Source organism: Oncorhynchus masou, chromosome 2, assembly GCF_036934945.1.
Source record: "Oncorhynchus masou masou isolate Uvic2021 chromosome 2, UVic_Omas_1.1, whole genome shotgun sequence".
Lineage (NCBI taxonomy): Eukaryota > Metazoa > Chordata > Actinopteri > Salmoniformes > Salmonidae > Oncorhynchus > Oncorhynchus masou.
The window spans coordinates 12827230-12854992 of record NC_088213.1 but is presented as its reverse complement, the minus strand read 5'-3'; the positions used below and the strand labels follow the sequence as shown (position 1 = coordinate 12854992).

General features: G+C 45.2%; 1 protein-coding gene across 1 annotated transcript in view; it reads left to right on the top strand.

Annotated features, from left to right (window-relative positions):
- fah (fumarylacetoacetate hydrolase (fumarylacetoacetase)) overlaps nt 1-25970 on the top strand; it is a 39606-nt gene extending 13636 nt beyond the window's left edge. Inside the window, exons 6-14 of the mRNA XM_064987802.1 lie at nt 8520-8617; nt 8777-8829; nt 9850-9949; nt 12017-12147; nt 13584-13659; nt 16105-16151; nt 21386-21487; nt 23210-23324; nt 25186-25970. Coding sequence (XP_064843874.1) covers nt 8520-8617; nt 8777-8829; nt 9850-9949; nt 12017-12147; nt 13584-13659; nt 16105-16151; nt 21386-21487; nt 23210-23324; nt 25186-25256 — 793 coding nt within the window. The 3' untranslated portion in view covers nt 25257-25970. The remainder of the gene's footprint in view (nt 1-8519; nt 8618-8776; nt 8830-9849; nt 9950-12016; nt 12148-13583; nt 13660-16104; nt 16152-21385; nt 21488-23209; nt 23325-25185) is intronic.
- Nucleotides 25971-27763: the final 1793 nt, after the last annotated feature.

Here is a 27763-nt window from a genome sequence, read left to right as displayed (position 1 = left end):
TCCAGTCAGTCAGTGAGTCTGCAGTCCAACACTGCACCATCCTTCCAGTCAGTCAGTCAGTGAGTCTGCAGTCCAACACTGCACCATCCTTCCAGTCAGTCAGTGAGTCTGCAGTCCAACACTGCACCATCCTTCCAGTCAGTCAGTCAGTGAGTCTGCAGTCCAACACTGCACCATCCTTCCAGTCAGTCAGTGAGTCTGCAGTCCAACAGCACCATCCTTCCAGTCAGTCAGTGAGTCTGCAGTCCAACACTGCACCATCCTTCCAGTCAGTCAGTCAGTGAGTCTGCAGTCCAACACTGCACCATCCTTCCAGTCAGTCAGTGAGTCTGCAGTCCAACACTGCACCATCCTTCCAGTCAGTCAGTCAGTGAGTCTGCAGTCCAACACTGCACCATCCTTCCAGTCAGTCAGTGAGTCTGCAGTCCAACACTGCACCATCCTTCCAGTCAGTCAGTGAGTCTGCAGTCCAACACTGCACCATCCAGTCCAACACTGCACCATCCAGTCAGTCAGTGAGTCTGCAGCCCAACACTGCACCATCCTTCCAGTCAGTCAGTGAGTCTGCAGTCCAACACTGCACCATCCTTCCAGTCAGTCAGTCAGTGAGTCTGCAGTCCAACACTGCACCATCCTTCCAGTCAGTCAGTGAGTCTGCAGTCCAACACTGCACCATCCTTCCAGTCAGTCAGTGAGTCTGCAGTCCAACACTGCACCATCCTTCCAGTCAGTCAGTCAGTGAGTCTGCACCATCCTTCCAGTCAGTCAGTGAGTCTGCAGCCCAACACTGTACCATCCTTCCAGTCAGTCAGTGAGTCTGCAGTCCAACACTGCACCATCCTTCCAGTCAGTCAGTGAGTCTGCAGTCCAACACTGCACCATCCTTCCAGTCAGTCAGTCAGTGAGTCTGCAGTCCAACACTGCACCATCCTTCCAGTCAGTCAGTCAGTGAGTCTGCAGTCCAACACTGCACCATCCTTCCAGTCAGTCAGTGAGTCTGCAGTCCAACACTGCACCATCCTTCCAGTCAGTCAGTCAGTGAGTCTGCAGTCCAACACTGCACCATCCTTCCAGTCAGTCAGTGAGTCTGCAGTCCAACACTGCACCATCCTTCCAGTCAGTCAGTGAGTCTTCCAGTCAGTCAGTGAGTCTGCAGTGCAGTCCAACACTGCACCATCCTTCCAGTCAGTCAGTCAGTGAGTCTGCAGTCCAACACTGCACCATCCTTCCAGTCAGTCAGTGAGTCTGCAGTCCAACACTGCACCATCCTTCCAGTCAGTCAGTCAGTGAGTCTGCAGTCCAACACTGTCAGTGAGTCTGCACCATCCTTCCAGTCAGTCAGTCAGTGAGTCTGCAGTCCAACACTGCACCACCATCCTTCCAGCACCATCCTTCAGTCAGTCAGTGAGTCTGCAGTCCAACACTGCACCATCCTTCCAGTCAGTGAGTCTGCAGTCCAACACTGCACCATCCTTCCAGTCAGTCAGTCAGTCAGTGAGTCTGCAGTCCAACGCTGCACCATCCTTCCAGTCAGTCAGTCAGTGAGTCAGTGTCAGTGAGTCTCCAACACTGCACCATCCTTCCAGTCAGTCAGTCAGTCAGTGAGTCTGCAGTCCAACGCTGCACCATCCTTCCAGTCAGTCAGTCAGTGAGTCTGCAGTCCAACACTGCACCATCCTTCCAGTCAGTCAGTCAGTGAGTCTGCAGTCCAACACTGCACCATCCTTCCAGTCAGTCAGTGAGTCTGCAGTCCAACACTGCACCATCCTTCCAGTCAGTCAGTCAGTGAGTCTGCAGTCCAACACTGCACCATCCTTCCAGTCAGTCAGTGAGTCTGCAGCACCATCCTTCCAGTCAGTCAGTGACTGCACCATCCTTCCAGTCAGTCAGTCAGTGAGTCTGCAGTCCAACACTGCACCATCCTTCCAGTCAGTCAGTCAGTGAGTCTGCAGTCCAACACTGCACCATCCTTCCAGTCAGTCAGTCAGTGAGTCTGCAGTCCAACACTGCACCATCCTTCCAGTCAGTCAGTGAGTCTGCAGCCCAACACTGCACCATCCTTCCAGTCAGTCAGTGAGTCTGCAGTCCAACACTGCACCATCCTTCCAGTCAGTCAGTCAGTGAGTCTGCAGTCCAACACTGCACCATCCTTCCAGTCAGTCAGTGAGTCTGCAGTCCAACACTGCACCATCCTTCCAGTCAGTCAGTGAGTCTGCAGTCCAACACTGCACCATCCTTCCAGTCAGTCAGTCAGTGAGTCTGCAGTCCAACACTGCACCATCCTTCCAGTCAGTGAGTCTGCAGTCCAACACTGCACCATCCTTCCAGTCAGTCAGTCAGTGAGTCTGCAGTCCAACGCTGCACCATCCTTCCAGTCAGTCAGTCAGTGAGTCTGCAGTCCAACACTGCACCACCATCCTTCAACACTGCACCATCCTTCCAGTCAGTCAGTGAGTCTGCAGTCCAACACTGCACCATCCTTCCAGTCAGTCAGTGAGTCTGCAGTCCAACACTGCACCACAGTCATCCTTCCCAGTCAGTCAGTCAGTGAGTCTGCAGTCCAACACTGCACCATCCTTCCAGTCAGTCAGTGAGTCTGCAGCCCAACACTGTACCATCCTTCCAGTCAGTCAGTGAGTCTGCAGTCCAACACTGCACCATCCTTCCAGTCAGTCAGTCAGTGAGTCTCAGTCAGTGTCAGTCTGAGTCTGCAGTCCAACACTGCACCATCCTTCCAGTCAGTCAGTGAGTCTGCAGTCCAACACTGCACCATCCTTCCAGTCAGTCAGTCAGTGAGTGAGTCTGCAGTCCAACACTGCACCATCCTTCCAGTCAGTCAGTGAGTCTGCAGTCCAACACTGCACCATCCTTCCAGTCAGTCAGTCAGTGAGTCTGCAGTCCAACACTGCACCATCCTTCCAGTCAGTCAGTGAGTCTGCAGTCCAACACTGCACCATCCTTCCAGTCAGTCAGTGAGTCTGCAGTCCAACACTGCACCATCCTTCCAGTCAGTCAGTCAGTGAGTCTGCAGTCCAACACTGCACCATCCTTCCAGTCAGTCAGTCAGTGAGTCTGCAGTCCAACACTGCACCATCCTTCCAGTCAGTCAGTGAGTCTGCAGTCCAACACTGCACCATCCTTCCAGTCAGTCAGTGAGTCTGCAGTCCAACACTGCACCATCCTTCCAGTCAGTCAGTGAGTCTGCAGTCCAACACTGCACCATCCTTCAGTCAGTCAGTCAGTGAGTCTGCAGTCCAACACTGCACCATCCTTCCAGTCAGTCAGTGAGTCTGCAGTCCAACACTGCACCATCCTTCCAGTCAGTCAGTGAGTCTGCAGTCCAACACTGCACCATCCTTCAGTCAGTCAGTCAGTGAGTCTGCAGTCCAACACTGCACCATCCTTCCAGTCAGTCAGTGAGTCTGCAGTCCAACACTGCACCATCCTTCCAGTCAGTCAGTCAGTGAGTCTGCAGTCCAACACTGCACCATCCTTCCAGTCAGTCAGTCAGTGAGTCTGCAGTCCAACACTGCACCATCCTTCCAGTCAGTGAGTCTGCAGTCCAACACTGCACCATCCTTCCACCATCCTCCAACACCACCATCCTTCAGTCAGTCAGTGAGTCTGCAGTCCAACACTGCACCATCCTTCCAGTCAGTCAGTGAGTCTGCAGTCCAACACTGCACCATCCTTCCAGTCAGTCAGTGAGTCTGCAGTCCAACACTGCACCATCCTTCCAGTCAGTCAGTCAGTGAGTCTGCAGTCCAACACTGCACCATCCTTCCAGTCAGTCAGTGAGTCTGCAGTCCAACACTGCACCATCCTTCCAGTCAGTCAGTGAGTCTGCAGTCCAACACTGCACCATCCTTCCAGTCATCCTTCCAGTCCAACACTGCACCATCCTTCAGTCAGTCAGTGAGTCTGCAGTCCAACACTGCACCATCCTTCCAGTCAGTCAGTGAGTCTGCAGTCCAACACTGCACCATCCTTCCAGTCAGTCAGTCAGTGAGTCTGCAGTCCAACACTGCACCATCCTTCCAGTCAGTCAGTGAGTCTGCAGTCCAACACTGCACCATCCTTCCAGTCAGTCAGTCAGTGAGTCTGCAGTCCAACACTGCACCATCCTTCCAGTCAGTCAGTCAGTGAGTCTGCAGTCCAACACTGCACCATCCTTCCAGTCAGTCAGTGAGTCTGCAGTCCAACACTGCACCATCCTTCCAGTCAGTCAGTCAGTGAGTCTGCAGTCCAACACTGCACCATCCTTCCAGTCAGTCAGTCAGTGAGTCTGCAGTCCAACACTGCACCATCCTTCCAGTCAGTCAGTGAGTCTGCAGTCCAACACTGCACCATCCTTCCAGTCAGTCAGTGAGTCTGCAGTCCAACACTGCACCATCCTTCCATCAGTCAGTGAGTCTGCAGTCCAACACTGCACCATCCTTCCAGTCAGTCAGTGAGTCTGCAGTCCAACACTGCACCATCCTTCCAGTCAGTCAGTGAGTCTGCAGTCCAACACTGCACCATCCTTCCAGTCAGTCAGTCAGTGAGTCTGCAGTCCAACACTGCACCATCCTTCCAGTCAGTCAGTGAGTCTGCAGCACCATCCTTCCAACACTGCACCATCCATCCAGTCAGTCAGTCAGTCAGTGAGTCTGCAGTCCAACACTGCATCCTTCCCATCCTTCCAACAGCACCATCCTTCAGTCAGTCAGTGAGTCTGCAGTCCAACACTGCACCATCCTTCCAGTCAGTCAGTGAGTCTGCAGTCCAACACTGCACCATCCTTCCAGTCAGTCAGTGAGTCTGCAGTCCAACACTGCACCATCCTTCCAGTCAGTCAGTCAGTGAGTCTGCAGTCCAACACTGCACCATCCAGTGAGTCCAGTCAGTCAGTCAGTGAGTCTGCAGTCCAACACTGCACCATCCTTCCAGTCAGTCAGTGAGTCTGCAGTCCAACACTGCACCATCCTTCCAGTCAGTCAGTCAGTGAGTCTGCAGTCCAACACTGCACCATCCTTCCAGTCAGTCAGTGAGTCTGCAGTCCAACACTGCACCATCCTTCCAGTCAGTCAGTGAGTCTGCAGTCCAACACTGCACCATCCTTCCAGTCAGTCAGTCAGTGAGTCTGCAGTCCAACACTGCACCATCCTTCCAGTCAGTCAGTCAGTGAGTCTGCAGTCCAACACTGCACCATCCTTCCAGTCAGTCAGTGCACCATCCTTCCAGTCAGTCAGTGAGTCTGCAGTCCAACACTGCACCATCCTTCCAGTCAGTCAGTGAGTCTGCAGTCCAACACTGCACCATCCTTCCAGTCAGTCAGTCAGTGAGTCTGCAGTCCAACACTGCACCATCCTTCCAGTCAGTCAGTGAGTCAGTCCAACAGCACCATCCTTCCAGTCAGTCAGTGAGTCTGCAGTCCAACACTGCACCATCCTTCCAGTCAGTCAGTCAGTGAGTCTGCAGTCCAACACTGCACCATCCTTCCAGTCAGTCAGTGAGTCTGCAGTCCAACACTGCACCATCCTTCCAGTCAGTCAGTGAGTCTGCAGTCACTGCACCATCCTCCAGTCAGTCAGTCAGTGAGTCTGCAGTCCAACACTGCACCATCCTTCAGTCAGTCAGTCAGTGAGTCTGCAGTCCAACACTGCACCATCCTTCCAGTCAGTGAGTCTGCAGTCAGCACCATCCTTCCAGTCAGTGAGTCTGCAGTCCAACACTGCACCATCCTTCCAGTCAGTCAGTGAGTCTGCAGTCCAACACTGCACCATCCTTCCAGTCAGTCAGTCAGTGAGTCTGCAGTCCAACACTGCACCATCCTTCCAGTCAGTCAGTGAGTCTGCAGTCAACACTGCACCATCCTTCCAGTCAGTCCATCCTGCAGTCCAACACTGCACCATCCTTCCAGTCAGTCAGTGAGTCTGCAGTCCAACACTGCACCACCATCCTTCCAGTCAGTCAGTCAGTGAGTCTGCAGTCCAACACTGCACCATCCTTCCCAGTCAGTCAGTGAGTCTGCAGTCCAACACTGCACCATCCTTCCAGTCAGTGAGTCAGTGTCAGTCTGCAGTCCAACACTGCACCACCATCAGTGAGTCTTCCAACACTGCACCATCCTTCCAGTCAGTCAGTGAGTCTGCAGTCCAACACTGCACCATCCTTCCAGTCAGTCAGTCAGTGAGTCTGCAGTCCAACACTGCACCATCCTTCCAGTCAGTCAGTCAGTGAGTCTGCAGTCCAACACTGCACCATCCTTCCAGTCAGTCAGTGAGTCTGCAGTCCAACACTGCACCATCCTTCCAGTCAGTCAGTCAGTGAGTCTGCAGTCCAACACTGCACCATCCTTCCAGTCAGTCAGTGAGTCTGCAGTCCAACACTGCACCATCCTTCCAGTCAGTCAGTCAGTGAGTCTGTCCAACAGCACCATCCTTCCAGTCAGTCAGTGACTGCACCATCCTGCACCAGTCCAGTCAGTCAGTGAGTCTGCAGTCCAACACTGCACCATCCTTCCAGTCAGTCAGTCAGTGAGTCTGCAGTCCAACACTGCACCATCCTTCCAGTCAGTCAGTGAGTCTGCAGTCCAACACTGCACCATCCTTCCAGTCAGTCAGTCAGTGAGTCTGCAGTCCAACACTGCACCATCCTTCCAGTCAGTCAGTGAGTCTGCAGTCCAACACTGCACCATCCTTCCAGTCAGTCAGTGAGTCTGCAGTCCAACACTGCACCATCCTTCCAGTCAGTCAGTCAGTGAGTCTGCAGTCCAACACTGTCCAGTCAGTCAGTCTGCACCATCCTTCCAGTCAGTCAGTGAGTCTGCAGTCCAACACTGCACCATCCTTCCAGTCAGTCACCATCCTTCCATCCTTCCAGTCAGTCAGTGAGTCTGCAGTCCAACACTGCACCATCCTTCCAGTCAGTCAGTGAGTCTGCAGTCCAACACTGCACCATCCTTCCAGTCAGTCAGTCAGTGAGTCTGCAGTCCAACACTGCACCATCCTTCCAGTCAGTCAGTGAGTCTGCAGTCCAACACTGCACCATCCTTCCAGTCAGTCAGTCAGTGAGTCTGCAGTCCAACACTGCACCATCCTTCCAGTCAGTCAGTCAGTGAGTCTGCAGTCCAACACTGCACCATCCTTCCAGTCAGTCAGTGAGTCTGCAGTCCAACACTGCACCATCCTTCCAGTCAGTCAGTGAGTCTGCAGTCCAACACTGCACCATCCTTCCAGTCAGTCAGTCAGTGAGTCTGCAGTCCAACACTGCACCATCCTTCCAGTCAGTCAGTGAGTCTGCAGTCCAACACTGCACCATCCTTCCAGTCAGTCAGTGAGTCTGCAGTCCAACACTGCACCATCCTTCCAGTCAGTCAGTGAGTCTGCAGTCCAACACTGCACCATCCTTCCAGTCAGTCAGTGAGTCTGCAGTCCAACACTGCACCATCCTTCCAGTCAGTCAGTGAGTCTGCAGTCCAACACTGCACCATCCTTCCAGTCAGTCAGTCAGTGAGTCTGCAGTCCAACACTGCACCATCCCATCAGTCTTCCAGTCAGTCAGTCAGTGAGTCTGCAGTCCAACACTGCACCACCATCCTTCCAGTCAGTCAGTCAGTGAGTCTGCAGTCCAACACTGCACCATCCTTCCAGTCAGTCAGTCAGTGAGTCTGCAGTCCAACACTGCACCATCCTTCCAGTCAGTCAGTGAGTCTGCAGTCCAACACTGCACCATCCTTCCAGTCAGTCAGTGAGTCTGCAGTCCAACACTGCACCATCCTTCCAGTCAGTCAGTCAGTGAGTCTGCAGTCCAACACTGCACCATCCTTCCAGTCAGTCAGTGAGTCTGCAGTCCAACACTGCACCATCCTTCCAGTCAGTCAGTGAGTCTGCAGTCCAACACTGCACCATCCTTCCAGTCAGTCAGTGAGTCTGCAGTCCAACACTGCACCATCCTTCAGACACCACAGCTGCTGTTGTCTTTGTCACAGTTGGGAACCTCTATGTAGAACCTCTCTTCTTTCTGTCTCTCTTTCCATTTTTCTTCATTTCTTACTCTCTCTGGGTCCGTATTTCTGTATTTGTACAATGCTATAAACAAACGGATTGATTGGCTGAACGATTGCCTGACTGATTGACGAGCTGTTTGTTTGACTGCCTGGCTGACTGATGCATTGACTGGCTGGCTAACTGACTGACTGGCTGGCTGTCTAATAGCCTGTTTATTGGACTGGCTGGCTGGCTGAATAATTGATTGGTAGCCTCAAGGTTAGTGTTGGGCCAGTAACCAAAAGGTTGCTGGTTCCAATCCCGGAGCTGATAAGGTGAAAAAAATTGGTCCCTGTGCCCTTGAGCAAGGCACTTAACCCCAATGTCTCTAGGGGCTCTTGACAATGGTGATCACACTCCCTGTGGCTGTCTTAGGGGGAGTTGGGATATGCAAGAAACACTTATGTGTGACAGGACAAATATAACCCCCCCCCCCCAAATTATTATTATGTTTGTTTGACTGACTGACTGACTGATTGTGTCCCTCAGGTTGAGGCTGCCCGTGGGGTATCATGGCAGGGCTTCTTCCATAGTGGTGTCTGGAACCCCCATACGGAGACCCTCTGGACAGATGAGACCCGACCAATGTAATGAAACACAACACCTAGTCTGAAAATCAAAGCAGACTCTGAATTCAAAGAGAAACACACACGCACACACACACACACAAAACCTCTCAGACCAGTGTCACCTTGTTTTTGTGTCCCTCACTAACGGTCTTCCTCTTCCATTGTGTTCTCTCTTAGCTAAGCCTCCTGTGTTTGGCCAGTCCAAGCAGCTGGACATTGAGCTGGAGATGGTCAATATACACTTTATATGGCTACACTTTATTACAACCAAGGAGATGGTTCATATCAATGGCATCACAAAACAATGATCTCTCTCTCACTCTCTCTGCCTTTTATCTAATTTCTCTCGCTGGCTCTCTTTCTCTCTTGCTGGCTCTCTTTCTCTCTCTGTCTCTCTCTCTCACTGGCTCTCTCTCGCCTGTCTCTCTTTCTCTCTCTGTCTCTCTCTTTCTCTCTATATATCCCTCTCTGTCTCTCTCGCTGGCTCTCTTTCTCTATGTCTCTCTCTCTGTCTCTCTCGCTCTCTTTCTCTCTCTATGTCTCTCTCTCTGTCTCTCTCGCTGGCTCTCTTTCTATGTCTCTCTTTCTCTCTCTATGTTTCTCTCTATGTCTCTCTCGCTGGCTCTCTTTCTCTCTCTATGTCTCTCTCTTTCTCTCTCTGTCTCTCTCGCTGGCTATCTTTCTCTCTCTATGTCTCTCTGTCTCTCTCGCTGGCTCTCTTTCTCTCTGTCTCTCTCTCTCTCGCTGGCTCTCGTTCTCTCTCTGTCTCTTTCTCTCTCTGTCTCTCTCGCTGGCTCTCTTTCTCTCTCTCTCTCTGTGTCTCTCTCGCTGGCTCTCTTTCTCTCTATGTCTCTCTGTCTCTCGCTTGCTCTCTTTCTATGTCTCTCTGTCTCTCTCTCTGTCTCTCTCGCTGGCTTTCTTTCTCTCTCTATGTCTCTCTCTCGCTGGCTCTCTTTCTCTATGTCTCTCTCTCGCTGGCTCTCTTTCTCTCTGTCTCTCTCTCTCTTTTGCTGGCTCTCTTTCTCTGTCTCTCTCTCTTGCTGGCTCTCTTTCTCTCTGTCTCTCTCGCTGGCTCTCTTTCTCTCTATGTCTCTCTCTCGCTGGCTCTCTTTCTCTCTGTCTCTCTCTCTCGCTGGCTCTCTTTCTCTCTGTCTCTCTCTCTCTCTTGCTGGCTCTCTTTCTCTGTCTCTCTCTCTTGCTGGCTCTCTTTCTCTGTCTCTCTCTTGCTGGCTCTTTTTTTTCTCTCTCAGGCATTCTTTGTAGGTGGAGGTAATCGTCTTGGTGAGCCCATTCCCATAGAGAGAGCCCACCAACACATCTTTGGCATGGTGCTAATGAATGACTGGAGTGGTAAGGCCTCACACACACACACACTTATACACACACTCACTCTCAGACTCATGCACACGCACACACACACACATGAGTACACACACAGTCACTAACACCTACACACACGCTTACTCACTCATGAGAACACTCACAAGTCACGATAACACACACACACTGACTCACTTATTTACACACTCATATGTGCATACCCACACACCTACACAGCCCACCTCACTTTAAGACATAAATTAATAAGCACCATACCGTATTTCTTTATTTTAGTGTAGCCTAGTGGTTAGAGCATTGGACTAGTGACCGAAAGGTTGCAAGTTCAAATCCCCGAGCTGACAAGGTACACTGTTCCTAGGCCGTCATTAAAAATAAGAATTTGTTCTTAACTGACTTGCCTAGTTAAATAAAGGTTAAAAAAAATCAAAATCAAAATAATGTATCTATCAACTATAACAGCCAATAGTAGAATCATTAGCCAAAAATTATATATCAGTAAATGAAAAATCCTAACGTCAATAACACTAATTGAAAAACATCCACTTTCCATAATAACACTAACTTAAGTTCCTTAATGTAGTTCTGCATTATACATGTTGATGTAAACATTTCATATTTAGTCACTGGGATCAGGGTAAGTTACTCAGGAAAACATGACAGGTTATTGATTATTGATGAGGCAGAACGATCTCAGGAGGAGGAGTGGTTTCGACTGTAGCCTTGAGACTTCAACATCGTCTTCTCTCTTTCTGTCGCGATCTGTCTCTCTCTCTGTCTCTTTCTCTCTCAAGCGAACATCCCTGGTCATCCCTACTGCCTCTGATCTGGCGGACTCAATAAACACAAATGCTTTGTTTGTAAATGATGTCTGAGTGGTGGAGTGTGCCCCTGGCTATCCGTACATTTAAAAAACAAGTGTGCCGTCTGGTTTGCTAATTATAAGGAATTTGAAATGACTTTTACTTTTGATACTTAAGGATATTTAAAACCAAATACTTTTAGTCTTTTACTCAAGTAGTATAATGCTGGGCGACTTTTAATTTTCTATTAAGGTATCTTTACTTAAGTATGGCAATTGGGTACTTTTACCACCACTGTAGGGAATAGGGTGCTATTTGGAACGCAGCCTACTAGGCTTCACCTTATTGTTCGTGTGCCAAATCCCATATCGATTCCAATGCTTCCCACAGTGGTGTCAAGTTGGCTGGATGTCCTTTGGGTGGTGGACCATTCTTGATACACACAGGAAACTGTTAAGTGTGAAAAACCCAGCAGCGTTGCAGTTCTTGACACAAACCAGTGCGCCTGGCACCTACTACCATACCCCGTTCAAAGACACTTAAATATTTTGTCTTTCCCAGTCACCCTCTGAATAACACACACACACTATCCATGTCTCAAGGCTTAACAATCCTTCTTTAACCGGTCTCCTCCCCTTCATCTACACTGATTGAAGTGGATTTAACAAGTGACATCAATAAGGGGTCTTAGCTTTCACCTGGTCAGTCTGGAAAAGGCAGGTGTTCATAATGTTTTGTGCGCTCAGTGTATAGCACTCAGGGCTTTGGTCAAAAGGAATGCACTATACAGGTTAATAGGATGCCATTTGGGACGTATTTTACACCCCTGCGGCTCAGACTCCCAGATGTAAGGGAGTCTGAGCCAGGTTCCACCTGGGTAATATGTAGAGGAGAGGGGTATTGATAGTTGAAATAGATTTTCCTGCTGACTACAGTACATGATCATTTATCACATCCCTCAACACAATATTTCATAGAATAATTCCTGGATTGTCAATAGTCAAAAAGACCAGTAGTTCAGTTGAACATCCCACAACTTCACCTACACAATACCAAGGTTTTGAAGCTATGCACAGGTACTGTTAGTACAGGTACTTTAGCTGTGTTGGTCTACGATCATCCAATCAACATAGGATGGACTCATCACTGGGCAGGTTACATAGTATTCAAACCTACCTGTGATCTGTGTGTCCACTGAGGAATATTCAGTAAATACCAGTTCAACATCTAATGGTAAAATAAAGGGTAACCACTCTTCTTCCTGTGTGTGTTCCAGCCAGGGATATCCAGGCGTGGGAGTACGTTCCTCTGGGTCCGTTTCTGGGGAAGAACTTTGGGACAACCATCTCACCCTGGGTGGTTCCTATGGAGGCCCTGCTGCCCTTCGCTGAGCCCAACACTGTCCAGGTGAAGAACGCAAACCGTATAGTAGTGTAATATAGTATAGACCTGGTGGTCCTGCTGCCCTATAGTATACTGCGGGTGATCTGGATGTATTTTACATTACATTATGGGTGGTTTGGATGTATTTTACATTACATTATGGGTGGTCTGGGTGTATTTTATATTCTACTGCGGGTGGTCTGGATGTATTTTACATTCTACTGCGGGTGGTCTGGATGTATTTTACATTCTACTGCGGGTGGTCTGGATGTATTTTACATTCATTCAGGATGTATTTTCCATTACATTATGCGGGTGGTCAGGATGTATTTTCCATTACATTATACTGCGGGTGGTCAGGATGTATTTTCCATTACATTATGGGTGGTCAGGATGTATTTTCCATTACATTCTACTGTGGATGGTCTGGATGTATTTTCCATTACATTATACTGCGGGTGGTCTGGATGTATTTTCCATTACATTATACTGCGGGTGGTCATTACATTATACTGGTCTGGGGTGGTCTGATGTATTTTCCATTACATTATATCAGGATGTATTTTCCATTACATTATACTGCGGGTGGTCTGGATGTATTTTCCATTACATTATACTGTGGATGGTCTGGATGTATTTTCCATTACATTATACTGCGGGTGGTCTGGATGTATTTTCCATTACATTATACTGCGGGTGGTCTGGATGTATTTTACATTACATTATACTGTGGATGGTCTGGATGTATTTTCCATTACATTATACGGATGGTCTGGATGTATTTTCCATTACATTATACTACATTACATTATACGGGATGGTCTGGATGTATTTTCCATTACATTATACGGGTGGTCTGGATGTATTTTCCATTACATTATACTGTCTGGATGATGGTCTGGATGTATTTTACATTACATTATACTGCGGGTGGTCTGGATGTATTTTACATTACATTATACTGTGGATGGTCTGGATGTATTTTACATTACATTATACTGCGGATGGTCTGGATGTATTTTCCATTACATTCTACTGTGGATGGTCTGGATGTATTTTACATTACATTATACTGCGGATGGTCTGGATGTATTTTACATTACATTATACTGCGGATGGTCTGGATGTATTTTACATTACATTAACACTTACATTTTCACCATTCAGGTAAGCTTTTAGTAATGAGAGCCAGTATCCACGCTGTGTTAGAAAAAAAGGTGCCATCTAGAATCTAAAAGGGTTATTCAGCTGTCCCCATAAGAGAACCCTTTGAAGAACCTGTTTGGTTCCAACCCTTTTGGGCTCAATTTTCTACATGGAACCCAAAAGGGTTCAACCTGAAACCAAAAAAGGTTCAACATGGAACCAAAAAGGGTTCTCCTATGGGGTCAGCTGAAGAACCCTTTTTTCTAAGAGTGTTGTGGCTCTTCATGCTCTTCTATTTCCACTTTCTGTTTCAGGATCCAAAGCCCCTCCCTTATCTATGCCATGACGATGCCTTCACCTTCAACATTAACTTATTTGTGTCAGTGAAAGGTATGTTGGGTTTTACACAAACACACACAACACACACGTACGTGCACAGACACACAGTAAAAAGGAATTGTTGGTGAATGAGTGCCTTGCCTTGGTAATTAAGCACACACACACAAGGGAGGTAATGATTTACCATTAAGAGCTTTGTATTCCTTACGACCAAGACTGTTCATTCTCTCTGTTCTGACTTTCTCTCTCTCGCTCCTGACTTTCTCTCTCCAGACCCTCTCTCTCTTGACTCTCTCTCTCCTGACTCACTCTCCACTGACTCGCTCTCTCCACTGATTCTCTGACTCGCTCTCTCCACTGACTCGCTCTCTCCACTTACTCTCTCTCTCCACTTACTCTCTCTCTCCACTGACTCTCTCTCTCCACTGACTCGCTCTCTCCACTTACTCTCTCTCTCCACTGACTCTCTCTCTCCACTGACTTGCTCTCTCCACTGACTCGCTCTCTCCACTGACTCGCTCTCTCCACTGACTCTCTCTCTCCACTTACTCTCTCTCTTCACTGACTCTCTCTCTCCACTTACTCTCTCTCTTCACTGACTCTCTTTCTCCACTAACTTTCTCTCCACTGACTCTCTGTCCTGACTATCTCTCCTGACTCTCCACTGACTCTCTGTCCTGACTCTCCTGACACTCTACTGACTCTGTCCTGACTCTGTCTTTAAAAAAAAAAAATTAAGTATTTTATTTTTGCATTTTCCAATTAAGAACATTCAAAACAAAGTGAAAAGATATTAGACAACGATAGGACAAAGTGACAGTAACAGACGAACGTAACCAAAATAAATTATAATTATATAAACAAACATACAATAATTAAAAAATAAAAAATAACAAAATAACGAGACATTGGATCACCTGCCGTAGGCTACATATTATACATTACGTGTGAAACATTATGTGAGGATTATATATAGATTGAATCAATGAGATATGGGGGGAGATTCTCCATATAGTCAATAAAAGGTTGCCAAATTCTGTAAAATGTCTTTAACTTATTCCTCAAGCAGTAAGTGATTTTCTCCAAAGGGATACAACTATTAACTTCCGAAAGCCACATTGCAACTGGCAGGGAGGAATCCAATTTCCATTTCAAGGCAATACATTTCTTGGCAATCGCTAGCAATATTTCTGTTAGCTTTATAGTATGGCTTTGCCTAAGATTGGTGTTAGTAAAGTTACCCAGTAGACAGACCTCCGCGTCTAAAGGGAATGCAACCCCGTGAATTGAGGATATGGTATCGCATACCCCCTGCCAGAAACCGTGTAGTTTTGAACACTGCCAAGTGGAATGGAGGAATGTTCCTTCATCTGAGCCACATCTAAAACATAGGGAGGAGATATCTGGGTTGAACCTGTGCAGTCTAGATGGGGTGATATAGAGCTGATGGAGGAAATTAAACTGGATAAGTCTGTATCTGGAGCTGACTCTGTCTTGACTCTCCACTGACTCGCTGGCTTGACTATCTCTCCTGACTCTCCACTGACTCTCTCTCCCGACTCTCCACTGACACTCTGTCCTGATTCTCTGTCCTGATTCTCTGTACTGACTCTCTACTGACTCTCTGTCCTGACTCTCTCTCCTGACTCCACAGACTCTCTCTCCTGACTCTCCACAGACTCTCTCTCCTGACTCTCCACAGACTCTCTCTCTCCTGACTCTCCACAGACTCTCTCTCCTGACTCTCCACAGACTCTCTCTCCTGACTCTCCACAGACTCTCTCTCCTGACTCTCCACAGACTCTCTCTCCTGACTCTCCACAGACTCTCTCCTGACTCTCCACAGACTCTCTCTCCTGACTCTCCACAGACTCTCTCTCCTGACTCTCCACAGACTCTCTCTCCTGACTCTCCCAGACTCTCTCTCCTGACTCTCTCCACAGACTCTCTCTCCTGACTCTCCACTGACAGACTCTCTCTGTCTCCTGACTCTCCACAGACTCTCTCTCCTGACTCTCCACAGATTCTCTCTCTCCTGACTCTCCACAGACTCTCTCCTGACTCTCCACAGACTCTCTCTCCTGACTCTCCACAGACTCTCTCTCCAGACTCTCCTGACTCCAGACTCTCTCTCCTGACTCTCCACAGACTCTCTCTCCTGACTCTCTCCTGACTCTCTCTCCTCTCTCTCCTGACTCTCTCTCCTGACTCTCTCCTGACACTCTCTCCTGACTCTCTCTCCTGACACTCTCTCCTGACTCTCTCTCCTGACTCTCTGTCCTGACTAACTCCAGTGACCTCTGTCCCTACTCTCTCATGACTCTCCAGTGACTCTCTCTCCTGTCTATCTCCACTGACTCTCCGTCCTGACTTTCTCTCATGACTCTCCACTGACTCTCTCCACTGCTCTTCCTATGTATTCTGAGGTATTATTGAGGGGGTATATCAGGTGTTGATATCCTGTCCCAATCAACTGTTGTGGGTTGTTTTTTTCAGGAGAGGCAATGAAGGAAGCAGCCACTATATGCAAGTCCAACTTCAAGGTAAGCAGTTGGTGAAGTAGACTTTGGATAGTTTACTACAGTTGCATCAATGTGCAGAGTTGTGGACTCGAGTCACATGACTTGGTCTCAAGTCTGACTCGAGTCACATATTTGATGACTTCAGATTCGACACAAAATAAATTAACTTTATGCTTGACTTTGACTTGGAGCCTCAAAACTTGGGACCCAAGTTTGACTTGAGACTGATGACTTGAAATTATTTGTCACTCATTTTGTGGCACATTACTCTCCACGTGGCCAGAGAGCAACAGATTGGCTAGTGAAACGCACACTTGGCCCTCTGATTGGACCAGAAAATGGTCAATTAATACAGGTCTGGTGAGGTAGAGCAGTGTTTCTCGAAGCGTAGAAGGATTTATTTGTGGGGTCGTGAGCAATGTTCCCTCATTTTTTCTGGCACTGAGATAATTTAAGTTCTGATGAGCACAAACTTGAACGTTGTGAAAATTCTGTGCAACTTCCAGTGCATGTTTACTGTGAACACTGAGGCTGTATCTGCTTTAAGATATTTTTAACAGTGACCAAGTAGGCTACACTGGCTATTTTATCATAATGGAGGCCTACCAGAGTGGAGAAAATGCATCCCATAACATTTTAACATGGAAGTAGCTGTTCTCTCATTCAGCCTACAGTAACAGTCAATGTGTGGGGTTCATTGTAGTCCATTAAAAAAAATGCAGGGCTTGACATTAACCTGTTTATCCACTTGTCCTTCAGACAAGGAGGTGACTGAAAATGTTTTTGTGTTTGATGCAAGAAACCACTTTACAAAATCAAATTAATTATTATTCCCATACCATTATTACAGAGAATCAGACAAATTATGCTACCCTATGACTATTGGTTACTTAGTTTATTTAAGCCTGTCTCAAAATACAACACTGCCCCTTTAAGACAAAAAAATAGATGTTAATCTGTCTTGCTTTTCAAAGATATCTAGAAATGTACATGTTTTGTGTTCTTGTAGGAAGCAATCAATCATCTATTGCTGATGACAAATGATCTAGAACTGGGCTAATACCTCACTAAATAGCAAAGAATATGAACACGTGACTACATGAAGCTCTTGCTTTGATCTCAAAACAAACACATCTACTCATGACCACAGCTGGAAACACAGTCCAGTTCAAAGTTAATGGCATTGATCCATATGTGGCAATGGTCATTTTGCATGCAGGCCTACTGCAGCTCTGATTGGTTATGCCGCCGGTCTGTGTAGAGTAGGGCTGAGTCGTTGCAATAGAATCCTACTGCGATGCGTTCTGCCTACAACATCATCTCTAGCATGGTTAGTTTTGTTTCAGTATGTTGCATTGACAGTGGCTAATGTGTTGATTCCATCACAATCGCCACAGTAAAGGGAAACGTTGATAGTGTTAACTAACTGTGAAAAGTCTAGAAAGTGGAGGGAATCTCGTGTCTGATATTTCTTCTGTGAGCTGCGCTGCATTCACAGACTACTGCACACCCCCGAAAGTTTAGAGGGAATGTTTGTTGTGAGTATGAAACTGAATTTTTAAACGGATTTTAATTGGCTACATACACATACAGTGCCTTGCGAAAGTATTCGGCCCCCTTGAACTTTGCGACCTTTTGCCACATTTCAGGCTTCAAACATAAAGATATAAAACTGTATTTTTTTGTGAAGAATCAACAACAAGTGGGACACAATCATGAAGTGGAACAACATTTATTGGATATTTCAAACTTTTTTAACAAGTCAAAAACTGAAAAATTGGGCGTGCAAAATTATTCAGCCCCCTTAAGTTAATACTTTGTAGCGCCACCTTTTGCTGCGATTACAGCTGTAAGTCGCTTGGGGTATGTCTCTATCAGTTTTGCACATCGAGAGACTGAAAATTTTCCCCATTCCTCCTTGCAAAACAGCTCGAGTTCAGTGAGGTTGGATGGAGAGCATTTGTGAACAGCAGTTTTCAGTTCTTTCCACAGATTCTCGATTGGATTCAGGTCTGGTCTTTGACTTGGCCATTCTAACACCTGGATATGTTTATTTTTGAACCATTCCATTGTAGATTTTGCTTTATGTTTTGGATCATTGTCTTGTTGGAAGACAAATCTCCGTCCCAGTCTCAGGTCTTTTGCAGACTCCATCAGGTTTTCTTCCAGAATGGTCCTGTATTTGGCACCATCCGTCTTCCCATCAATTTTAACCATCTTCCCTATCCCTGCTGAAGAAAAGCAGGCTCAAACCATGATGCTGCCACCACCATGTTTGACAGTGGGAATGGTGTGTTCATTGTGATGAGCTGTGTTGCTTTTACGCCAAACATTTTGCATTGTTTTCAATTTTGGTTTCATCTGACCAGAACACCTTCTTCCACATGTTTGGTGTGTCTCCCAGGTGGCTTGTGGCAAACTTTAAACAACACTTTTTATGGATATCTTTAAGAAATGGCTTTCTTCTTGCCACTTCCATAACGGCCAGATTTGTGCAATATACAACTGATTGTTGTCCTATGGACAGAGTCTCCCACCTCAGCTGTAGATCTCTGCAATTCATCCAGAGTGATCATGGGCCTCTTGGCTGCATCTCTGATCAGTCATCTCCTTGTATGAGCTGAAAGTTTAGAGGTACGGCCAGGTCTTGGTAGATTTGCAGTGGTCTGATACTCCTTCCATTTCAATATTATCGCTTGCACAGTGCTCCTTGGGATGTTTAAAGCTTGGGAAATCTTTTTGTATGCTTTAAACTTCTTCACAACAGTATCTCGGACCTGCCTGGTGTGTTCCTTGTTCTTCATGATGCTCTCTGCGCTTTTAACGGACCTCTGAGACTATCACAGTGCAGGTGCATTTATACGGAGACTTGATTACACACAGGTGGATTGTATTTATCATCATTAGTCATTTAGGTCAACATTGGATCATTCAGAGATCCTCACTGAACTTCTGGAGAGAGTTTGCTGCACTGAAAGTAAAGGGGCTGAATAATTTTGCACGCCCAATTTTTCAGTTTTTGATTTGTTAAAAAAGTTTGAAATATCCAATAAATGTCGTTCCACTTCATGATTGTGTCCCACTTGTTGTTGATTCTTCACAAAAAATACAGTTTTATATCTTTATGTTTGAAGCCTGAAATGTGGCAAAAGGTCGCAAAGTTCAAGGGGGCCGAATACTTTCGCAAGGCACTGTATATATTTTGCTTGACTTGAACAAACTTGACTCAACATGCACTTAGAATGCAGAGATGAACTGTACTGCTCCAGACTTGCTTGTGACTTGGTTGGGGCAATTCCATTTCAATTCCAGTCAATTTAGTAAGTACACGAAAATTCCAATTATTTTCAATGAGGAACATTTGGAATATGGTTTACTTTCTGAATTGGAATGCAGCTTTCTTATGGAATGCAGGACTGGCCCAGGGTTTTGACGAGCTGTAGATGAGATACATTAGCGATACATCACGGTCACTACTGTGATGCTCTGACATTGAAACTCAATGGTCAATGCTAACCGTTAGCCTGTGATGCCTCTGGCATTGTCTTAGATCTGTCACTCCTGCACTCTTAACTGCCTCTGACATGACAAATATTAACAACTTAAGAAAATAGTGACCTATCCCTATAGATAATTTGTAATCAGCAATAGATGATTGATTGTTTCCTTCATTGAGATACATTAGTGTTTACTGCATTAAAGGGATAGGTCACTCAATTTTCTTAAGTTGTTAATATTTGTCATGTCAGAGGCAGTTAAGAGTGCAGGAGTGACAGCATCTACGATGTTACAGTTATGTTGTATTAGTGGTATGTACAGGATGTCTTTCTGACTGACTCACTGTCTCTTTTTGACCTGTCTTTCTGTGTGTGTTACAGTTATGTTGTATTAGTGGTATGTACAGGATGTCTTTCTGACTGACTCACTGTCTCTTTTAGACCTGTCTTTCTGTGTGTGTTACAGTTATGTTGTATTAGTGGTATGTACAGGATGTCTTTCTGACTGACTCACTGCCTCTTTTAGACCTGTCTTTCTGTGTATGTTACAGTTATGTTGTATTAGTGGTATGTACAGGATGTCTTTCTGACTGACTCACTGTCTCTTTTTGACCTGTCTTTCTGTGTGTGTTACAGTTATGTTGTATTAGTGGTATGTACAGGATGTCTTTCTGACTGACTCACTGCCTCTTTTAGACCTGTCTTTCTGTGTGTGTTACAGTTATGTTGTATTAGTGGTATGTACAGGATGTCTTTCTGACTGACTCACTGCCTCTTTTAGACCTGTCTTTCTGTGTGTGTTACAGTTATGTTGTATTAGTGGTATGTACAGGATGTCTTTCTGACTGACTCACTGCCTCTTTTAGACCTGTCTTTCTGTGTGTGTTACAGTTATGTTGTATTAGTGGTATGTACAGGATGTCTTTCTGACTGACTCACTGTCTCTTTTAGACCTGTCTTTCTGTGTGTGTTACAGTTATGTTGTATTAGTGGTATGTACAGGATGTCTTTCTGACTGACTCACTGTCTCTTTTTGACCTGTCTTTCTGTGTGTGTTACAGTTATGTTGTATTAGTGGTATGTACAGGATGTCTTTCTGACTGACTCACTGTCTCTTTTAGACCTGTCTTTCTGTGTGTGTTACAGTTATGTTGTATTAGTGGTATGTACAGGATGTCTTTCTGACTGACTCACTGTCTCTTTTAGACCTGTCTTTCTGTGTGTGTTACAGTTATGTTGTATTAGTGGTATGTACAGGATGTCTTTCTGACTGACTCACTGTCTCTTTTTGACCTGTCTTTCTGTGTGTGTTACAGTTATGTTGTATTAGTGGTATGTACAGGATGTCTTTCTGACTGACTCACTGCCTCTTTTAGACCTGTCTTTCTGTGTGTGTTACAGTTATGTTGTATTAGTGGTATGTACAGGATACACATGGTATACAACGTCCAATGAAATGCTTACTTGCAGGTTCCTTCTCCACAATGCAACAGCAATAACCAATAATAACATATAAGACTACTAACATTAAGTAAATGGCTCAGTAGAATAGAATAAACATTTTAACATCAGTATAATACAGGAAGGCACAATTTACAGTCCAATATTGACATGTGTTCTGGGCAAGGGTGGATTGGGGCGCAAGTGTTTAAATTGTGCATCATTGTATTCACATGGTGTGTGTGTGTTGGTGTGTGTCACTCACTTCTCTCTTTCCCTCTCACTTCTCTCTCTCCATCTCTCTCTTTCTCTCTCCAGTATATGTACTGGACTATGAAGCAACAGTTAGCCCATCACACAGTCAACGGCTGTAACGTCAGACCTGGAGACCTGCTGGCCTCAGGAACCATCAGTGGACCGGTGAGTGTGTGTGTGCATGCATATACACTACCGTTCAAAAGTTTGAGGTCACTTAGAAATGTCCTTGTTTTCCATGAAAGCATACATGAAATGAGTTGGCATTCTAGTTGTCAATTTGTTGAGGTAATCTGAAGAGATTTCACCCCATGCTTCCTGAAGCACCTCCCACAAATTGGATTGGCTTGATGGGCACTTCTTACGTACCATACAGTCAAGCTGCTCCCACAACAGCTCAATAGGGTTGGGATCTGGTGACTGTGCTGGCCACTCCATTATAGACAGAATACCAGCTGACTGCTTCTTCCCTAAATAGTTATTGCATCATTTGGAGCTGTGCTTTGGGTCATTGTCCTGTTGTAGGAGGAATTTGGAGCGGCAGGGTAGCCTAGTGGTTAGAGCGTTGGACTAGTAACCGAAAGGTTGCAAGTTCGAATCCCCGAGCTGACAAGGTACAAATCTGTCGTTCTGCCCCTGAACAGGTAGTTAACCCACTGTTCCATTGAAAATAAGAACAAATTCTTAACTGACTTGCCTAGTTAAATAAAGGTTTAAAAAAATGGGCTCCAATGAAGCGCCGTCCACAGGGTATGGCATGGAGTTGCAAAATGGAGTGATACCATTCCTTCTTCAAGATCCCTTTTACCCTGAACAGATCTCCCACTTTATCATCACCACAGCACCCCCAGACCATCACATTGCCTCCACCATCCTTGACAGATAGCGTCAAGCACTCCTCCAGCATCTTTTCATTGTTTCTGCGTCTCATGAATGTTCCTCTTTGTGATCTGAACACCTCAAACTTAGATTTGTCTGTCCAGTGTCTGTGTTGCCGATCTTAATCTTTTATTTTTTATTGGCCAATCTGAGATATGGCTTTTTCTTTGCAACTCTGCCTAGAAGGCCAGCATCCCGGAGTCGCCTCTTCACTGTTGATGTTGAGACTGGTTCTGTGAAGGGAGTAGTACACAGCGTTGTACGAGATCTTCAGTTTCTTGATCATTTCTCGCATGGAATAGCCTTCATTTCTCAGAACAAGAATAGACTGACGAGTTTCAGAAGAAACGTCTTTGTTTCTGGCCATTTTGATCCTGTAATCGAACCCACAAATGCTGATGCTGCAGATACTCAACTAGTCTAAAGGCCAGTTTTCAGCTGTGCTAACGATTGCAAAAGGGTTTTCTAATGATCAATTACCTTCTAAAATGATAAACTTGGATTAGCTAACACAACGTGGCATTGGAACACAGTAGTGATGGTTGCTGATAAGGGGCCTATGTACGCCAATATTGATATTCCATTAAAACAACTGCTGTTTCCAGCTACAATAGTCATTTACAACATTCACAATGTCTACCATGTATTTCTGATCAATTTGATGTTATTTTAATGGACTTTTTTCCTCATTGTTTTCTCAAAAACAAAGACATTTCTAAGTGACCCCAAACTATTGAACGGTAGTGTATGTGTTATTCTGTGTGTGTCTGAGCATTTTCTATCTGAATTAGTGTTCACATGTGTTCACATTTTCTGTGTATGTTCTGATGAGTTGTTGTTGTTTATTCAGTATTGACTGTCTCTCTCTCCTGACCCACTCACTCTCTCTCTCTCTTGTCTCTGTCTCTCGTGGCTGTCTGTCTCTCTTTGCCTGCCTGTCTTTGTCTGCCTGTCTGTCTCTCTCTCTCTCTCTGCCTGTCTCTCTCTGTCTCTGTGTGTAGGATCCAGACAGTTACAACCTTTGGTTCTATGTTGGAGTTGTCGTGGAAGGGTTCTAAGACCGTGGACCTGGGAGGAGGAGAGACAAGAACCTTCCTAAAGGATGGAGAGGTCACTCTTACAGGTGGGAGGTACAAACACTACAGACAGAACCTCTACAGAAACCATGATACAACCTTACTGAGCTCTCTACAAACACTGTTACAGACAGAACCACTACAGAAACCATGATACAACCTTACTGAGCTCCCTACAAACACTGTTACAGACAGAACCACTACAGAAACCATGATACAACCTTACTGAGCTCCCTACAAACACTGTTACCTACAGAACCACTACAGAAACCATGATACAACCTTACTGAGCTCCCTACAAACACTGTTACAAACACTGTTACCTACAGAACCAGACAGAACAAACACTGTTACAGACAGAGAAACCATGATACAACCTTACTGAGCTCTCTACAAACACTGTTACAGACAGAACCTCTACAGAAACCATGATACAACCTTAAGCTCTCTACAAACACTGTTACAGACAGAATACAGAAACCATGATACAACCTTACTGAGCTCTCTACAAACACTGTTACAGACAGAACCACTACAGAAACCATGATACAACCTTACTGAGCTCTCTACAAACACTGTTGTTACAGAAACCATGATACAACCTTACAGCTCTCTACAAACCTCTACAGAAACCATGATACAACCTTACTGAGCTCTCAAACACTGTTACAGACAAACACTGTGAGCTCTCTACAAACACTGTACCTACAGACAGAACCACTACAGAAACCATGATACAACCTTACTGAGCTCTCTACAAACACTGTTACAGACAGAACCTCTACAGAAACCATGATACAACCTTACTGTTACAGACATAACCTCTACAAACTTACTGAGTTACAAACACTGTTACAGAACCTCTACAGAAACCATGATACAACCTTACTGAGCTCTCTACAAACACTGTTACAGACAGAACCACTACAGAAACCATGATACAACCTTACTGAGCTCTCTACAAACACTGTTCTCTACAGAAACCATGATAAACACTGAGTTACAAACACTGTTACAGAACCTCTACAGAAACCATGATACAACCTTACTGAGCTCTCTACAAACACTGTTGTTACAGACAGAACCTACAAACACTGTTACAGAAACCTCTACAGAAACCATGATACAACCTTACTGAGCTCTCTACAAACACTGTTACAGACAGAACCACTACAGAAACCATGATACAACCTTACTGAGCTCTCTACAAACACTGTTACAGACAGAACCTCTACAGATACCATGATACAACCTTACTGAGCTCTCTACAAACACTGTTACAGACAGAACCTCTACAGAAACCATGATACAACCTTACTGAGCTCTCTACAAACACTGTTACAGACAGAACCACTACAGAAATCAAGAGATTACTCTGTTGTTGTTTAGATGTACATTTTGGTCATTTAGCTGACAGTCAGTGCATTCAACAATTAAACTGTATTGCTCAGTTGGTGAGAGCATGGCACTTCTATTGCCAGGATTCAGGGTTTGATTACAGAAACCCGGGACCACCCACTACAGAAATATAAAATACTGTACATGCACACATGACTGTAAGTGGCTTTGCATAAAAGTGTCTGCTGAATGGCATTGGTTATTATATGAACTTACGTTAGCTAGGTTAGACAACCACATGTCCCTGGAAGTAGAACATCCCTCTATAAAGCAGCCCTCAGCTACTTCAGTCCTAGTCAGAAAAGAGGAAGTGTTTGGGAAGGCAGGTGGAGTGCAAACCCCTCCCATCAGGAAGTTAAATGCTATTTGAACCTCGGTCTGTCACCTATGTGTTAGTGACCACAGCTTCTATTAGACACCGTTCACACACACACGCTCCTGTTGGTCTGTGTTGTCTGTTGTCCTTTCATTTATTTTTCCCTCTCTCACCGTCTCCCTCTCTCTCTCTAGGTTACTGTGAGGGGAGTGGGTATAGGGTGGGTTTCGGACCGTGTGCGGGGACCATTCTACCAGCCCTGTAACCCTGAGAATCATCTCCCCTCAATGTCTCTTCCATCCTGGGGGGAGTAATGTTGTTACTGAAGTCCTTTAAAAGGGAAAATCCGGGATTTTAAATACAACAAATCAGTTGGATGAATGTACGTACCAATCCAGGATTGACCATTTAAATTTGAATTGAGGATTCTTGTTTATCATTCTAAAGTATTGTTGCCAGAAGCAGTGTTATATTCCATAATGTTGTAACTTTGTGGTTTGGGACCTGACATCTAAGACCTATAAATGTTTCAACCCTCCTGTGACTTTCTGTTTTCTTTTCATCCTATTGACTTACTGAGTGACATCTTCATGGTGTAAAATACTGTAGGTCAAATATGTGCAAAAGTACCATGAAAGGCATTACAATCTGGCAGTATAATTTAATTTGACACTTTTCTTGAACAATGTGCGTTATTAAAAGGTGATTATTTAACTAGAGTTTAATAAACTGAGCGATTCATAAATAGTGGCCTTTTTATTTTGCATTTTGCTGAAGTGGCATATTAAAACACAGATTCTTTGCACATATTTGAATATTGTTGCACCATGAAAATATTGCCCACTGTCTAGGTACCCCTTACCTCACGAGTCAGGCCTGGTGTTCTCTTTTAGGTAATATCTGTAATGAATATTATGAATATGAATATTTACTATGTTGTTGGCATACCTAATCAATAAAGCTGTCATGTGTTTATGAATTATTTATTTTAATTTTATTAATTCAGCATCTCTATCGCACTCTCTCTCACCAGACAGTTTTAGCTATCCTTTTATAGGGTCGTTCCAGGGTTGGTCAACTGAATATAGTAAGTGCCGATGAAGTGCTAAATTAAGTAACAAGGTTAACTATTTATTATTAAATCCTTTTGTGACAGGGGGAATGAAAGCTTGTTTTGTTGACGGGGGGAATGAAAGCTTGTTTTGTTGACGGGGGGAATGGAAGCTTGTTTTGTTGACGGGGGGAATGGAAGCTTGTTTTGTTGACGGGGAAAATGGAAAGCTTGTTTTGTTGACGGGGAATGAAAGCTTGTTTTGTTGACGGGGGAATGAAAGCTTGTTTTGTTTGAAAGCTTGTTTTGTTGACGGGGGGGGAATGAAAGCTTGTTTTGTTGACGGGGGAATGAAAGCTTGTTTTGTTGACGGGGAATGAAAGCTTGTTTTGTTGACGGGGAATGGAAGCTTGTTTTGTTGACAGGGGGAATGAAAGCTTGTTTTGTTGACAGGGGGGAATTGAAGCTTATTTAGTTCCTTTGACTTCTCAAAAATAGCTAGGGCTTTACAATGATGATAAAAATTGGGAGACATTTTGGGATTAAATGGGTTGAAATCTTCCTAGAAGTGACACATGGTTGACAGAGGGACATGTCAAAATGCTGAATGTTAGCACTTTAGCAAGCTTTTATATTTAACAAAAATCTGATTTATTGAAAGCTCCATGGCTATGATTACACAACCACCTGAAGAACCCAGTACTGTTTTCTCTCCATATCCAATCTTTTTTTTCTGACTGTTCACACTCCGTTTTACATGTGACCCATATCGGATTTGCGCATTCATGATGTAGCCTCTGTAGTAGTGTAACCAATGTGAAATGGCTAGCTAGTTAGCGGTGGTGCGTGCTAATAGTGTTTCAATATGTGACGTTACTAGCTATGAGACCTTGGAGTAGTTGTTCCCCTTGCTCTGAAAGGGCCGTTGCTTTTGTGGCGCGATGGGTAACGATGCTTCGAGGGTGACTTTTCGATGTGTGGGTCCCTGGTTCGAGCCCAGGGAGGGGTGAGGAGATGGACAGAAGCTATACTGTTACATTGATGCTGTTGGTCGCAAATGGGTCTTCCAAATGAACAATGACTCCAAGCATACTTCCAAAGTTGTGGCAAAATGGCTTAAGGACAACAAAGTCAAGGTATTGGAGTGGCCATCACAAAGCCCTGACCTCAATCCTATAGAAAATCTGTGGGCAGAACTGAAAAAGTGTGTGTGAGCAAGGAGGCCTACAAACCTGACCCCGTTACACCAGCTCTATCAGGAGGAATGGGCCAAAATTCGCCCAACTTATTTTGGGAAGCTAGTGGAAGGCTACCTGAAACTTTTGACCCAGGTTAAACAATTTAAGTTAAACAAAAGGCAATGCTACCAAATACTAATTGAGTGTATGTAAACATCTGACCCACTGGGAATGCGATGCAAGAAATAAAAGTTTTTAAAAATCATTCTCTACTATTATTGTGACATTTCACATTCTTAAAATAAAGTGGTAATCCTAACTGACCTAAAATGGAATTTTTACTAGGATTAAATGTCAGGAATTGTGAAAAAATGAGTTTAAATGTATTTTGCTAAGGTGTATGTAAACTTACGACTTCAACTGTCTAACTATCAGATTACCTTTGTTAATGCTCAGGATGCCAAACCAGCCTATAAAATATATAAATGTAGATCTGGACTAATGACCAGATATTTGTTATTGTCAACAGTCTCTCCAAACGGA